The sequence below is a fragment of the Scleropages formosus genome, chromosome 11 (assembly GCF_900964775.1).
Source record: "Scleropages formosus chromosome 11, fSclFor1.1, whole genome shotgun sequence".
In the NCBI taxonomy this organism is placed as follows: domain Eukaryota; kingdom Metazoa; phylum Chordata; class Actinopteri; order Osteoglossiformes; family Osteoglossidae; genus Scleropages; species Scleropages formosus.
In genome coordinates, this window is record NC_041816.1 from 8,235,953 (window position 1) to 8,249,428 (window position 13,476).

General features: G+C 43.2%; 1 protein-coding gene across 3 annotated transcripts in view; it reads left to right on the forward strand.

Moving 5' to 3' along the window:
• cdh8 (cadherin 8) overlaps window positions 1–13,476 on the forward strand; it is a 79,585-nt gene that overhangs the window by 706 nt on the left and 65,403 nt on the right. For 2 of the 3 annotated variants that reach the window (XM_018752385.1, XM_029256478.1), the window contains exon 2: window positions 2,535–2,970. In XM_018752385.1, coding sequence (XP_018607901.1) covers window positions 2,707–2,970 — 264 coding nt within the window. In that variant the 5' untranslated portion in view covers window positions 2,535–2,706. Of the gene's footprint in view, window positions 1–2,505; window positions 2,971–13,476 lie in introns of all 3 variants that reach the window. The other variant, XM_018752386.1, reaches the window with a different exon arrangement.

Sequence of the window (13,476 nt, forward strand, 5' to 3'; positions counted from 1 at the left end):
GCGGCGCGCTGAGCCTAGTGCGGGTTTGGGAGAGAGCGCATGTCCATCGCGAGGGGATCTCTGTCTTCCAAAGCTTTCGGCTCAAGTGTCCAGGTAACCCCCCCCCCCCCAACCCCCACCCCCAGGTGTGTGCACCGGGTGCGAGCGCGGGGATGTACCATATTAATGTGCCAATTAAGACTCCTCATTTAGGTATTTATACCCATAACGAGGTTATAAAAAGAGTGGGACAGGATCTAAGTGGGAATGGAAGTGGATACGCAGACACCGGGGACAGCGAACATGTCGACGCAGCACCTGGACTTTCACCACCCGGGTTTGTACTCCGTGTGGGATTTTTACAAGGTGTATTGAGAGTGGTTGAGCGATTTTATCATCCTCAGTTTTTTACCCTCGTTTTGGGTTGTTCCACGATTGTGTGGTTTCACCATAACTGTGGGTTGGTAGCCTGGCTGTCCGGGGTTTTACCATGATCATAGGTTTTTACTCTAGTCGTAGTTTATTGTTATTCATTTATTTATTTATTTTTTTATTTTTTTTACTCGGATGCTGTTGCGGGCTGAACGGCTGCAGGGAGAGCGCGATTCAGTCAACTTGACAAAAAAATGCAGGTTTTTACAGATAGACCTGCGGGTCCGGTCGTGGTCCCGTTTCGGTCTGCATTTGTGGGTTATTTGCGTTTATGTTTACTGTTGTGTTTGTGTCGAGTTGTGTTGTGTTGTTGCGGTTTAGTCGGCGCGCACCGGATCGCTGCCCCGGTCTCTGCTCGTCGGGAGTTGTGTGCAGCTAAGCGCTCTTTGTGTAGCTGCCTGGCTGTACAGTTGTACAAATTGTGTATTTAAGTGTGTGTGATATACCGTAACAACCAACCCCGTCCCCCCGTCCCCCCCCCACACGTGCCCATCTGTCTCACTGGGGACAGAGAAAAGTTCTTAAACATCCTTTCCAAAACATTCATCATGTCTTTATCATTCATTATTAATATTATTCGTTTGCAGTACGTTTATGTGCTTTCAAACACACTTTTATCAGTGTAATGCACCATTTCTTTTATTAATATTAAAAATAGTGTATTATTTCTAGTTAATTGCTTGATTGTAAAATCAGAAGTCTTCCATTTCCTTCCCTGCAGTCAATGTTTGAGTAAAAATAATTAGGTTTAGAAGTAAAAAATAACTCTTATCCACAATTAAATATTTGATTTTCAAAATAAGAATATAAAATATAAATATAAAGGAGAGCAGATTGTGTGAAAAAGCCTGAAACTCCAACAGCTGGGTTCCAGGTATCTCTTCTTTTGTTGCTCTTCTGTGTGAACCCATGATGATCACCACTACCGTTGTTTTCGTTATTAGTAGTTATGGTTGACCTGTGAGCCGCACCGTGTCAATATTATTATTATTATTATTATTATTATTATTATTATTATTTAACATCTGTAACGCATTTTTCTACAGTCTAAGTTAAACAAGTTAAAGGCGCGCTCCGATGCGCTGTGAATCTGATGAGGCAGCTGTGGTATCGTTGCCGTTAATTGTTCTTCGAGTCGTATTTGCATATGAACCTGATTTGCATAAAGAGAATAACTAGATATAAAGGTTACGAAGGCGGGATCACGCGCTGCAGGCAGCGCGGTATGAGACACACAGGTTGTGATTGTCCATTCTTGATTATGGTTTGATCATTATACCATCAGCGACGCCTTCCCGTGGAGGACACTGCCTTTATTGTGTGCTTTATCGTAGTACATTAAGTTAACGCATCAAAGACACCTAAGGACAGACAATGAGGTAGAAACTTAAGTGTAAAAAGAAAGACACGGTTTCTCAAAATATTGCCTCTGTGGCCTTTTATTTTAAATTAAAGAAAAATGTAATGTACCAAATCCGGCATCTTGCATAGTTTGTCATATAGGTAAAATTATATATGTGGGTAAGATTTTTGTCACAGACGAAGAAAAAAAAACTTCAGTAAAGAATTTCAAACCAGTTTTATTTATTGCAAAGCAAAGAGTGAAAAAAAATATACAATCCACATTTAATTTTCCATGAAGAATGCAGGCAGATCCAGTCTGCCCTGAAGCAGAATACTGTGCAAACACATCAGGAGATGCTGTGACTTTGGCGGGTGTCGAAATCGTCCTTCAATCAGTTGGCTGTGGGAAGTGGAGACAGGTGCCATGGCACATGCAGGATGTTGTGCCATGCCTGCCTGCACTGTCTATGCTAGAGGAGATGTTCCTCTGTGACCAGACGCTGCAAACAGCACGAGGTGATCAGAGAGCAAGCATCCTTCCATGGTGTCTACATGTACATCTACGCCTTTTCCACTTTTTAAATTGCCCTCGTTTTCAAGTTCTTAGCTCTCCTATTCCATTTGTGTCCTCAACTCCCTATCCCAATGTGCCTTTAAGAGCCAAGGTGAGCCTCAAGTGCCCTTGTTGATCCTAAGTCTCCCTAACCCTGTCACCCAACCTATCATTGTGCCTTCTGTCCTGCTATTCAGTGCCTCCTCCATTGTCCGTTGCCCCCCAGGACTTACGCGTTGATGACGCAACGGATGGCCTGGCCAATGAGGACCATGTTCCAACTGAACTCTCTCTGGAGACACAACTCTACAAACACAACACCATGAACTCCGAGGCCGCAGTGAGACGTCAGGAGAAGTGAGAGCTTTGTCCAAGGGAAAGCCGCAGAGGCTGCGGAGATGGCGCTGAGACGGCCCAATGGGATGGGGCACCGAGGTGTGTGGACCTCGCTGCTGCTTGTGTGGATTACGTGTGCGACCCATACCTCAATGAGTGCCCTTGCCAACCAGTTGAGAGGTTTGGACCAAGGCGGGACAGCGCCAGGAATGCGCCAGCCTGGCGAAGTACGCGGAACTCTGACTCGAGCCAAGAGGGGATGGGTTTGGAATCAAATGTTTGTGCTGGAGGAGTTTTCTGGACCTGACCCAATTCTCGTTGGCAGGGTGAGTGCCCCCCGCAATCCGACTGTCAGTCACATATTAAGCTTGCTTATCGTGTGGAAACATTAATTCACTCATTTGAATATTTCTATTCCTTTTCATTCTTCTTTCATTGTGTGTGTTTGTCTTTTTATTTTGATACGGACTAAAGCAGGGATGGCTTTCCCAGGAAACGGTCTGCGCACCCAGGGTGGCGGGTGTGACAGGGGGAGAAGGTCTGTTATTTCTTGGGAGAGGAGGGGGTATGTGCAGTGATTCGTTACCTGTCAGTGCAACTGAGCAAAATCTGCCCCTTTCCCTTGTACCAACCCAGCCCAGCCCACCCCACCCCACCCCACCCACTCCTCATCACAGCCACCACCACCAGTTGGCTAAGCAAGTAATGTATATGGCATCATCTGCCACAGAAAGGGCTCACAGTGACACAGGTGGACAAGCAGATAGCAATTTTTCCCACGTTTGCTTTTCCACTACTTACTTTGCTTATGGTGGAGTTTGTCTAATTTACTCTTTATGTGCAGCTGAAATGTCAAGCACGGCCCAGATAAAAGCAAGGTGCTGGGGATGAGATGAAGATGGGGATGGGGATGGGGTTGGGGAGGAGTGTGACTCCAGCCCTGGTTGGAGACAGAAGGGTAAGCATGCGGACAGAGGGTGGGGAGGGGGCTGGTTCTGCAAATCTGGGCCAGATGGTGAGGTGCATCTGGTGGATAGGGGGATTTACCTGCCGACAACCACCTTCAGCCCCGGCCTCTCCACATTCAAGATGCTTGCTCACTCGTTTGTTCACACCCAGGGACAGCAAGCATGAGGATGGCTTGTTAAGCAGGAATGCAATTACAGCATAGTTGTACTATGATTTTATTAATGAGATGACATGTCATCATGGTTTTTTCATCGTGTTTATGTGGGTTTAATTCTTTATCCTCTGAAAAGTAACTGTTTTAGTGACTTTAACTGTAAAAAAAAAAGATTCTAATTGGAATCTTCAGTACAATTTAAAAAAATGAAATCACTGATTATTCCGTAATCCTGATATCATATTATATTGACCTGCAGGCTATAATGTCATAATTATAACCATACACAGCCTAGTACAGGTTCCTCACGTTCAGGAATTATGCGTAGCCAAATAAGACCTCATCACTTCTTAAACTTTATCCGTTCCAATACATGTTTTACTTTTTGAAAAAGTGTATTTCATTACAGCACACTGGTTAAGACATTTTTATAACACATATGTATGGGATGTCAGGTGAGATGTCATCCATGTGCTTGTAAGCTCTCAGCTCTTGAGGGCTCAAGCCGTACTGTCGGTGATGTCGCATCAAACACTTCACAGGACATAAACAGTCAGCTGTAAAGAACACTAGATATTAATGTCTGAAATATCAAACTCCCCAGCTTACTGTTAATGGCTTGTTGCTCCTCTTGATAATAAGCTATCTATCATTATTATAATGAGTGGCGATGAATATGGTCACAGCAACCGCACCAAGCCTCCAAAAATCTGTCAGTAACATAGATTTTCTGCAGACGTGTGGAATGCCAAATTGCTCCTTTAATTGTTTTGCGAAGGTTATTTAAATCTGTGAAATATCACCGTTTGCCCCCACTCTACCCTGGACACCAACGACAATTTGTGTTCTGCAGCATACTCCTTGAACGGGTGATGGCCTCACAGGGCTGTCTGCAGGCAAATGGTTGCATTAATAAAACAATTGTTCTCATTTCACCTTTACACATCTGTTTTCTTTATGTTATGAAACAAAGAGGAAAAGCAGTGTTTAAGTGGTCCATGAATATTTAAAAGTGTCTGTTTAAGTAGTCCCTGTAGCCACAGCTGATGATTCAATATTAAAACGGCATTTTAATGGCTTTTCTGGAGCAACCTCTGTGGGATCACTGCTGGACCCGAACAATAGAGGCTTTCCTCTGGCTCCCGAGCTGCCTAGCTGAGTTTGGTGCTGGGAGACTCTTGGTGAGGCTTTCTGAGTATTTGCAATCTGTTTAATTAAAATATGCATCTGTATCATATATGTCATATTGCACACTTCTTTAGTCTGTTTGTGTGTGAGTACACAGGGGTTTCTTTATCCTACTGCCCTGGCCTTTTGGGATCATTTCCTGTCTTTTCATCCACACACACACACATTTTCAGAACCGCTTGTCCCTTACGGGGTCATGGGGAACCAGAGCCTAACCCGGTAACACAGGGCGTAAGGCTGGAGGGGGAGGGGACACACCTAGGACGGGATGCCGGTCCGTCGCAAGGCACCCCAAGCGGGATTTGAACCCCAGACCCACCGGAGAGGAGGACTGTGGTCCAACCCACTGCGCCACCGCACCCCCCCGTCTTTTCATCCAGTAGGTGGTATATTGGTTAGAAATTACATATTTGTACTTGACAGATCCTGGTTTGAATATAACCTCCTGCACTAGTACCCTTAATCAAGGTACTTACCCCAAACTGATACAGTACAAATTACCCAGTATTCATTAATTTAGCTGACTTTTCTCCAAAAGCAGCGTACAGTGATTTACTCATTTATACAGCTGAATAATTTTTACTGTATCAGTCCAGGGTAAGTACCTTGCTCAGCAACACTGCTGCAAGAGTGCGATAGCATGAGATGAGATTTGAATCTACAATCTCCAAATTCAGAAGAGGCAGCTGTAATCGCTTGGTTACCTGCTGACCTGAAAAACATTGCTGTAAATGGTAAATTAGCAAAAGTAGCCAAACACCAGAAGTTACTTAGGAAAAAAGTGTCAGATAAACAAACAAATAAACAAATAAATATATGTACATGTAAGACCAGACCATGTAAAGATTTTGTAGAGAGCAACGTCATGTGACGAAGTTAAGGTGAGCACCGGATCACTTGGTGCATTGCAGCCAGAGCCATGGCAGCATTGATGGAGGCCCACTCTTATTATTCCGCAAGGTTAAATATTTGCCAGCAAGGCTGGCGGAGTGCAGATAAGTTGCATGTCACCCGGAGATAGTGGGCTACACAGACAGTTCCGATGGAGAGCTCCTCCCCGCCCCCCAGCACCTCTCCTCCCACTGGCAGCATTGCCGCAGCACATTGCACCCTAGTCCGCCCGCCCGGTCCCAGGCTCGAGAGCAGCAATTTCCTCCCTTGCGCTTAATTAAAAAATGAATCAAGTGGAAGGAGGACGTTTGATTAAAATGGGTCATATGTCTCAGATCTCTGTTTTTTGTCGGCCTGCGGTTTCGGGTAGATTATTGAGGAACCCGAGGCGAAGATTACGCTCATTCCATCGCATGTGTTTTATTGCTTCACCCTCTGATGTTTAATTATACATATACACTTCCTGTCTTGTCAGTGACTGAGCTCACTGTCGTTCCAACTGGCTGTTGGCTGGGTCCATTAGCATATATGTAAAGTGTGTGTGTGTGGCGGCGTGGGAGAGAGTGAATGGCAGATGGTAACCGCATGTTACACCATGCTCCACAACCATATTTGCCATCCCCATGGATGGTCTGGGAGCTGTGGCTGTGACTCACAATTTGGGGTCTTTCTTTATGGGGTCCCTCCTCAGCGCCATACCTCTACAAGTGATGGTGCAGGGTTCTCAGTAGAACTCCAAACCCGAAGCCCTGTTAATTCATTCCTAGGGGCTCAGTAGCTGAGCTGCTTCCATGTGTTGGGCCACATTTCAGTGATGGTGTTATGTGTCTGAAACCAGTTTCCACGTCTGATGTTGTCGGCAGCAGACAGCATATGGTGTGGTGGTTACGGTCACTGCATTGCACTCAGAATGTCCTTCCCTTCCTGCTCTAGTACCCTTGATGAAGGTATTCACCCTGAACCGGTACAGTAAAAATATCCACCTGAATTAAGGGTTGAATCACTATTAATCCTCAAATTGAGTTCTGCCAAAATGTGATTCATTTACAGATTTTATGTATGATAAATACACTTTGTTTCATGGAGTTGTCACAAGGCTTCATGAGCACTTCATCCTCCACACCAGGTATCTGGACACATACAATTAATGGTCACCAGTTTTACAGAATTTTACCAGTTTTATTCACATTTTGTACATCTGTGGCGCGGTGGCGCAGTGGGTTGGACCGCAGTCCTGCTCTTCGGTGGGTCTGGGGTTCAAGTCCCGCTTGGGGTACCTTGTGACGGACTGGCGTCCCGTCCTGGGTGTGTCCCCTCCCCTTCTGGCCTTACGCCCTGTGTTGCCGGGTAGGCTCCGTGACCCCGTATGGGACAAGCGGTTCTGAAAATGTGTGTGTGTGTGTGTGTGTACATCTGTGCTGTGTATGGTCAGATCTGGGCATGCCAAGAGTGACAGATGCTACATTCCGGAGTTTATTTTCACACACGCACACACACCATGTGATATCATTACAGGTGAATGAGGTGAGTACACTGTGATAAGACTGTGGACTGGATTATGAATTGCAATTTTATGTTGTGGAAGTTGGTGAAAAGGTGTAACAACATTATGGATCATTAGTGCTTTATAGGGGGTGTGGTGGTGCAGTGGGTTGGTCCACAGTCCTGCTGTCCGGTGGGTCTGGGGTTCGAGTCCCGCTTGGGGTACCTTGCGACGGACTGGCGTCCTGTCCTGGGTGTGTCCTCTCCCCCTCCGGCCTTATGCCCTGTGTTGCCGGGTAGGCTCCGTGACCCCATATGGGACAAGCGGCTCTGAAGGTGTGTGTGTAGTGCTTTATATTTGGTGTATTAACAATTAAAAGGGGCTACCCAGTTTTGGATGGGGACACCAGCAATAACTTGTCTCAGACACAAGATGATTATCTAACACGAAGGTTCTCCTTGGACAAAGGTGGCAACTAAATTAATTTAAAAATTGTGATGAAGGCGGTTCTTTCTGGTGGAATTTTGACTTTTAAGAGATGGACAAAATCCTAGAGACAGAAGTTTGGGCAGCAAAGTATATATCCAATAATAACTACCGATTCTTCAAAAAATCACAAAAAGCAAAAACATTTGTCTTCTTTGTACATTTTTATTGATTTATTTAGAAAAAAAAAAAAAACCTTTGAGAATTGTCGGCCTAGCAACACGATTTGTTGACATATTATGTCAAATTCAACTTTTTTGGTGCTCAAACACCTTAGAAAAGTTTCAGGAAAAGTCTCGTCAGATCCCGTCCTGTGGGTCATGCATCGTCACATCATAAACAAATATTTAGGTATGATCTGTGGGCCACGACAGGAGTATTTGAAAACAAGCACTATTTTTAACACAGTATCCAGCCATTTGATTTCAAAGCATTAGTTCTTAAGAGGTTCTCTTTGAGTGTCTAACACAGCACCATCTAATTTGCATCGAACAAATAAGACTAAATAAATAGTGAAAAAGATGAAGAACAAACCAGTGCATTGACACTACAAAGGCGAATGAAGATCTATCTACTTTGTGCTGTGTCACTATGATTATAATGTATGTCACAGCAACCATATCGCTCCTCTGTGATGTAACTTTAATTTCTGCATTTTTTGCTCATCAATTTCTGTAATAATTTGTCCTGATGAGCAGTGGCGCGCTCTGTGCCCGTCCATCTTGATTGATCTGTTTCCTTATTGTCCGACGCCTTCATTTTGGATATCACTGTGCATGCATTGCACAAATAGCATTGATGAGGAGCCATAAATATTCAGTAATTCATATTAAACTGCAAGATTATGGGAGCTGTCAGTGAGATACAGAATATTGCTTTGATTATTTATTCAGCTAAGAAATTGCTGTGGCTATAGAAATGTAATTTAAAGAAGGAAAACTGCTTCCTTTGGTTATCGGAACAAAGCAGCTCGCTCCACGGGACAGATGGGAAATGAGTTATGGCCAAAATATAATAAGGAGGAAGTAATCTGGTGGCGAATCATTGGTCACAAACTTTGGAAGGAAAGGCCTCAGGTCAGCCTGTGGTTAATTGCACAGCAAAAAGGTCACATTTCCACACCATTAGCTGTCATTTATACAGTCCTTTGTATCACTTGGTCATTCTGGTAGCTTAATTGGCTCAAGATATTAATAGTCACTGACTGCTGTTGAATATAATGAATGTATGGCCAGAGTGCAATACAGACAGCACTGCATTCTGTCTTTGAAAAGCAAACACATAAGGTGTATACATGCAAATAGGTATATTATATGTCTTATGTATATAATACACATTCATACAGAATGTATTCTGACTCCTCATGTTGATGAAAGATTGTTACACATTTTTGAACATTCCAACATTTTCCTGTTATTTATTTTGCATGCTTATATTGCATTTAAAAACATCTGTTTATAAAAATTCCTGTCAGTAGACAGCAAATGCGACCTGTGTATACCCTCTGAGACAATACATGACAGTAAGGAGCACATAGACGGAGAATGACAGTTCAGCTCAGTTCCACAGTGTTTACAACTTATGTATTTATAGCTGCTGTTCCTAAATGTTTGTAATGAATAATACTAGGAGGAATGCTGCATTGTTATGGAATGAATCAATCAATTGTTGGTGCTGAACAAGATTTGTTAAGATGATATTTTTATTTTCACTCATTAGTTTTACATTAGTTTTAATGTAACAGACTATTGTAGATATTATTTTTTGCTGAATCTAACCAGCAACTAAATCAAATAATTTCTGTATTATTAAGATTTTATTTTATTTTATAGACTATGACCTGGTAAAAAATATGGCTCTGGAGTTACAAACACATTTGCATTTATTCTTTTAGCTAATACATTTCTCCAAAGCAACTTACAGTATTAAGCTACTTACAGTTATTTACCCATTTACGAGCCGGATGACAAAAATAACACGTTTCAAGTAGTCATGAACCCAATTGTGCTCTTGAGCTGAAAAGCCAGTGTAGTTCTTTTCTTCCTCCAGAAATGCTCTGCGCATAGTGTTAGACCGAATAGCTGAAGACAGCTTGAAATTTCTGCTTAGTTGAAATTAACAAAGATACTCCTATAATACAAGAGGTAAAAACTGTGCATTTTTGTCCTGAGATGACATTAACAAATAATGCTCTCTTTTGAGATGCTGATTGTTTGTGGAGCGGCAAAGCGCATTTTGAACAAAAAAAGCATATATTAAGTATGAGATGCTACAGATAATATTTAGATATGAAAGTATTCTAACAGCCGTTTTCTGCTGGTCATTAGAGGTGCGAAAGCAGCTCTCTTCCTCCACTCATGGCTCTGTGAGGGCGACATGTTGCCGCAGTGTTAAAATTAACCTCCGAAGATCTGGCTCATGTCAGGCTGTGTTTTTTTGCAGTCTCTGAGCGGAAGAGGATCTTCCCACAGAGGCATTGCTTGAGTGTGGAGAGCTGGCATCTGTAAAATCCCCACTTTATTCCTATATTTATATTTACATTTATTTGTTTAGCAGATGCTTTTTCCAAAGCAACATACCACTCAGAGTAAACAAAGTGCGTTGACACCAGATCAGCAGCTTCGGATACAGAACCACAGTCAGAGTGTCTGATATCACTGTTTTCGCTGGTGCATATTATACCAGATGCTCTGTACCAAATTAATTGGAAATACAAAGGTGATTGTAACACATGATATGTTGATGGCCTCATTTATGTAGCTGTCAGAAGATCAGGAGAGAAGTGACTCTGATAGATTGGTCCGAGATCCTTCTTAACTTCTGAGAGGGATTCAGCAGCTCTGAGACACAGAGGGAAATCATTCCACCTCATCGGGGACAAAACACAGAACATACAAACTGTTGATTTTAGACCCTTGTGTGTATAACCAGGCGACCAGAGATGGAGAAGTTCAGTGTTTTTGCTGAACTGGAGAGACTGATCAAATCCTGTAGGTGTCAGGGTGCAGATCCTTTGACCATCTTCTATTCTTTTTTAATTTCCAAAGCAGGTGTTCTCCTCCATAGGAAGCCAGATGGCTTTCAGTTTTAGCCATTTAATATGAAAAGTTGGTCTAAGGCTTGACCTACTGGTGGTAAGGGGAATCATCTCATGGGAGCTTAACTTGCTAAGGAAAGATGACTAAGGAAATATCCTCTTTTTCACTGAATATGTGCTCTGGTGCTGGAGTCCTGCTGAGGGCCATGCACATATGACTTTAGCATTTTCACTGTCAACCCACACCAGATGTGCAGTGACTTGCTATCAAGGGCAGGGTGCCAGAATTTCAAAGCCTCAAAATAATAAAATAAAAATAAAAATAATAAAAATAAAAAAATGGTAGGAGGTCATCCTGCGATTTATGCACCTACTCGATCGATGAACATCGGTGCATCAAGTGGATAGTAACAAACTAGGTTTACTTAAGAATCACGTCTGTAGCCATGTCTTTTTCTCTTAATGTAATGCACAAATTGTATTTTTGCTGAGATGTACAGTATGTCGTTTTTGAAGAAAAGCGTCAGCTAAATGAATAAATGTAAATGTAGATGTAAATGTAAAATAACGTTTGCTTTGTACCCTTCGACTGATAACCACAACCCACCATGGGAAGGTATTTAGCTATGAAGGCTGCTCATCCTTTTTCATGCTTCTTCAGTCTTGCCAAGAAGCCCTGCAATCGGGAAACACCATCAGTCTAACCATATTCTTTCGGGGTAGATCTCAGCCGGCACGGAGTCCTTATGAATATTCCCTTTTTTATGCTGTGATTGAAGGTTGGTGAGTAAGTTGGAGAGGAGTTATTAGTGTGAACGGCAGGCGGAGTGAACAGAATGATGAATGCTGCCGATGTGTCTTGGCCTGCGTGTCAGACAGTTTTAATTTAGAGTATTCCTCAATATCATCAAGTGAGATATAAGAACAAATGATTATCAACATGTCTTTTTCTATAGACTCAGATTTACCTATTAATAAAGCAGGGTACTTCAGTTCAGGGTGGGTACCTTGATGAAGGGTACTACAGCAGGTGGTGGCATTTGAACCCAGATTCCTTCAGTTCAAAGCAGTAGCTTTAACCACAATGTCCCCTGCTACCTTTAAGTGTCTTCTTAGCTCTGCTCTACTCTGCTTCTTGTACCTTGATTTGCATCAGAAACAGTGACCCACTCCAAGAGAACAGAAACGGTGTTGTGGTGATGACTACATAGAAAGCAGCTTTGTTCTGGCACCTTCCACACACAACACAACCTACTGCCCCTCTGCTCTGCACACAGCCGGAGGCATGCGACAGCTGGGACCCACGGATCTACGCTACCTCAACTGCTTTTCGACATCATCCTCTGAAGCGTCCCAGAGATCTGCACTGACAGCTCTGTAAATGTCTTCATGCTGCACTGAAAGTGGTTTGGGTTGGCCATGAAGGGGGAGTGGGGGATGTGATCCCACCAAACGGAGACACAGAGACCCCAGGTCGTAGGGTGCACAGAGAATGGCATACGCAAGCACCTCTTCACCGCCCTCCTGCTACCCCCACTGTGATCTGAAACTTTCCTTAAATGTGATTGGCCTATGGTAATTGCTCCATTAGAGTTTAACAGTATGTAAATTCGGTGTCCCCCTTTTCTCGTTTTTCACTGGCATTATCTAGTGAAACAAACACACGGCAGAGGTGTGCCCCAAGCGAGAGCCTCTCTGATAGGACTTCCTTTAAAATGGATGAGCTTCCATGAGGCAGCTTGCCACAATGAGGGCTCTCATGTGCGAGCAGACCTGAGCTGTTAATACAATGCGAATATACAGGAAAGGTTTATTTTTGCAAATTTTCCCATCACTCTCAGTCATAGATGGCATTTTAGAACTCCAATGTCTGAATATAATCATCTGTTCATCATCAGTAACCATTACCTTTTCCATCTCAGTGTCAAAGTGATCCAGAGTCTGTCCTGGAAGAATAGAGTGTAAGGCAGGGTACACATACACACATACATACACACTTCATATTCACCAATCCACCTGAAACATGTCTTGGCACTGTGGGAGGAGATCAGAGCACCTGAAGGAAACCCAGGTGTACAGTATACAGTTATAACATGCAAACTCCATGGAGACTGACCTGTTTGTGAACCCACAGCTTCACCAACAGCCCAGTTGATGTGTAACACCAGTTCTACCTACCTTTCCACATCTTCTGGTACGTTCCTCTTGTATATATAGAATTAACCATAATTTAGCCTATTTTTCAAACACAGCTGCATTACAGCCACCTAACTTTTACATATGATGTAACATGTGTTTTGTAAGTGTCAGCTTAATAAAGAAGTGGTAACAGTTGCAGTGGTAATAGACAGCATTGCCCACCACCTTGGGGATGGGGTTCCAGCTGGGTGGCGTGTTTTCCACTGAGTGAGACCTGCTGGTGGAGGCCCAGGGGCGCACCCCACTCCACAAAATCAGTCATCTGAGTTGAGCTGTGCCGTGCCACTCGTCCTGCTCACCAACTGTAAAAGATATTTTACAGCTGCTTAACACCTCCCGCACACCTCAAGAAGACAACTAATATTTGTACTCTGGATATTGCTATGAAAGTCAATTGGTTGTAAATGATGTACTTCACTTTACAG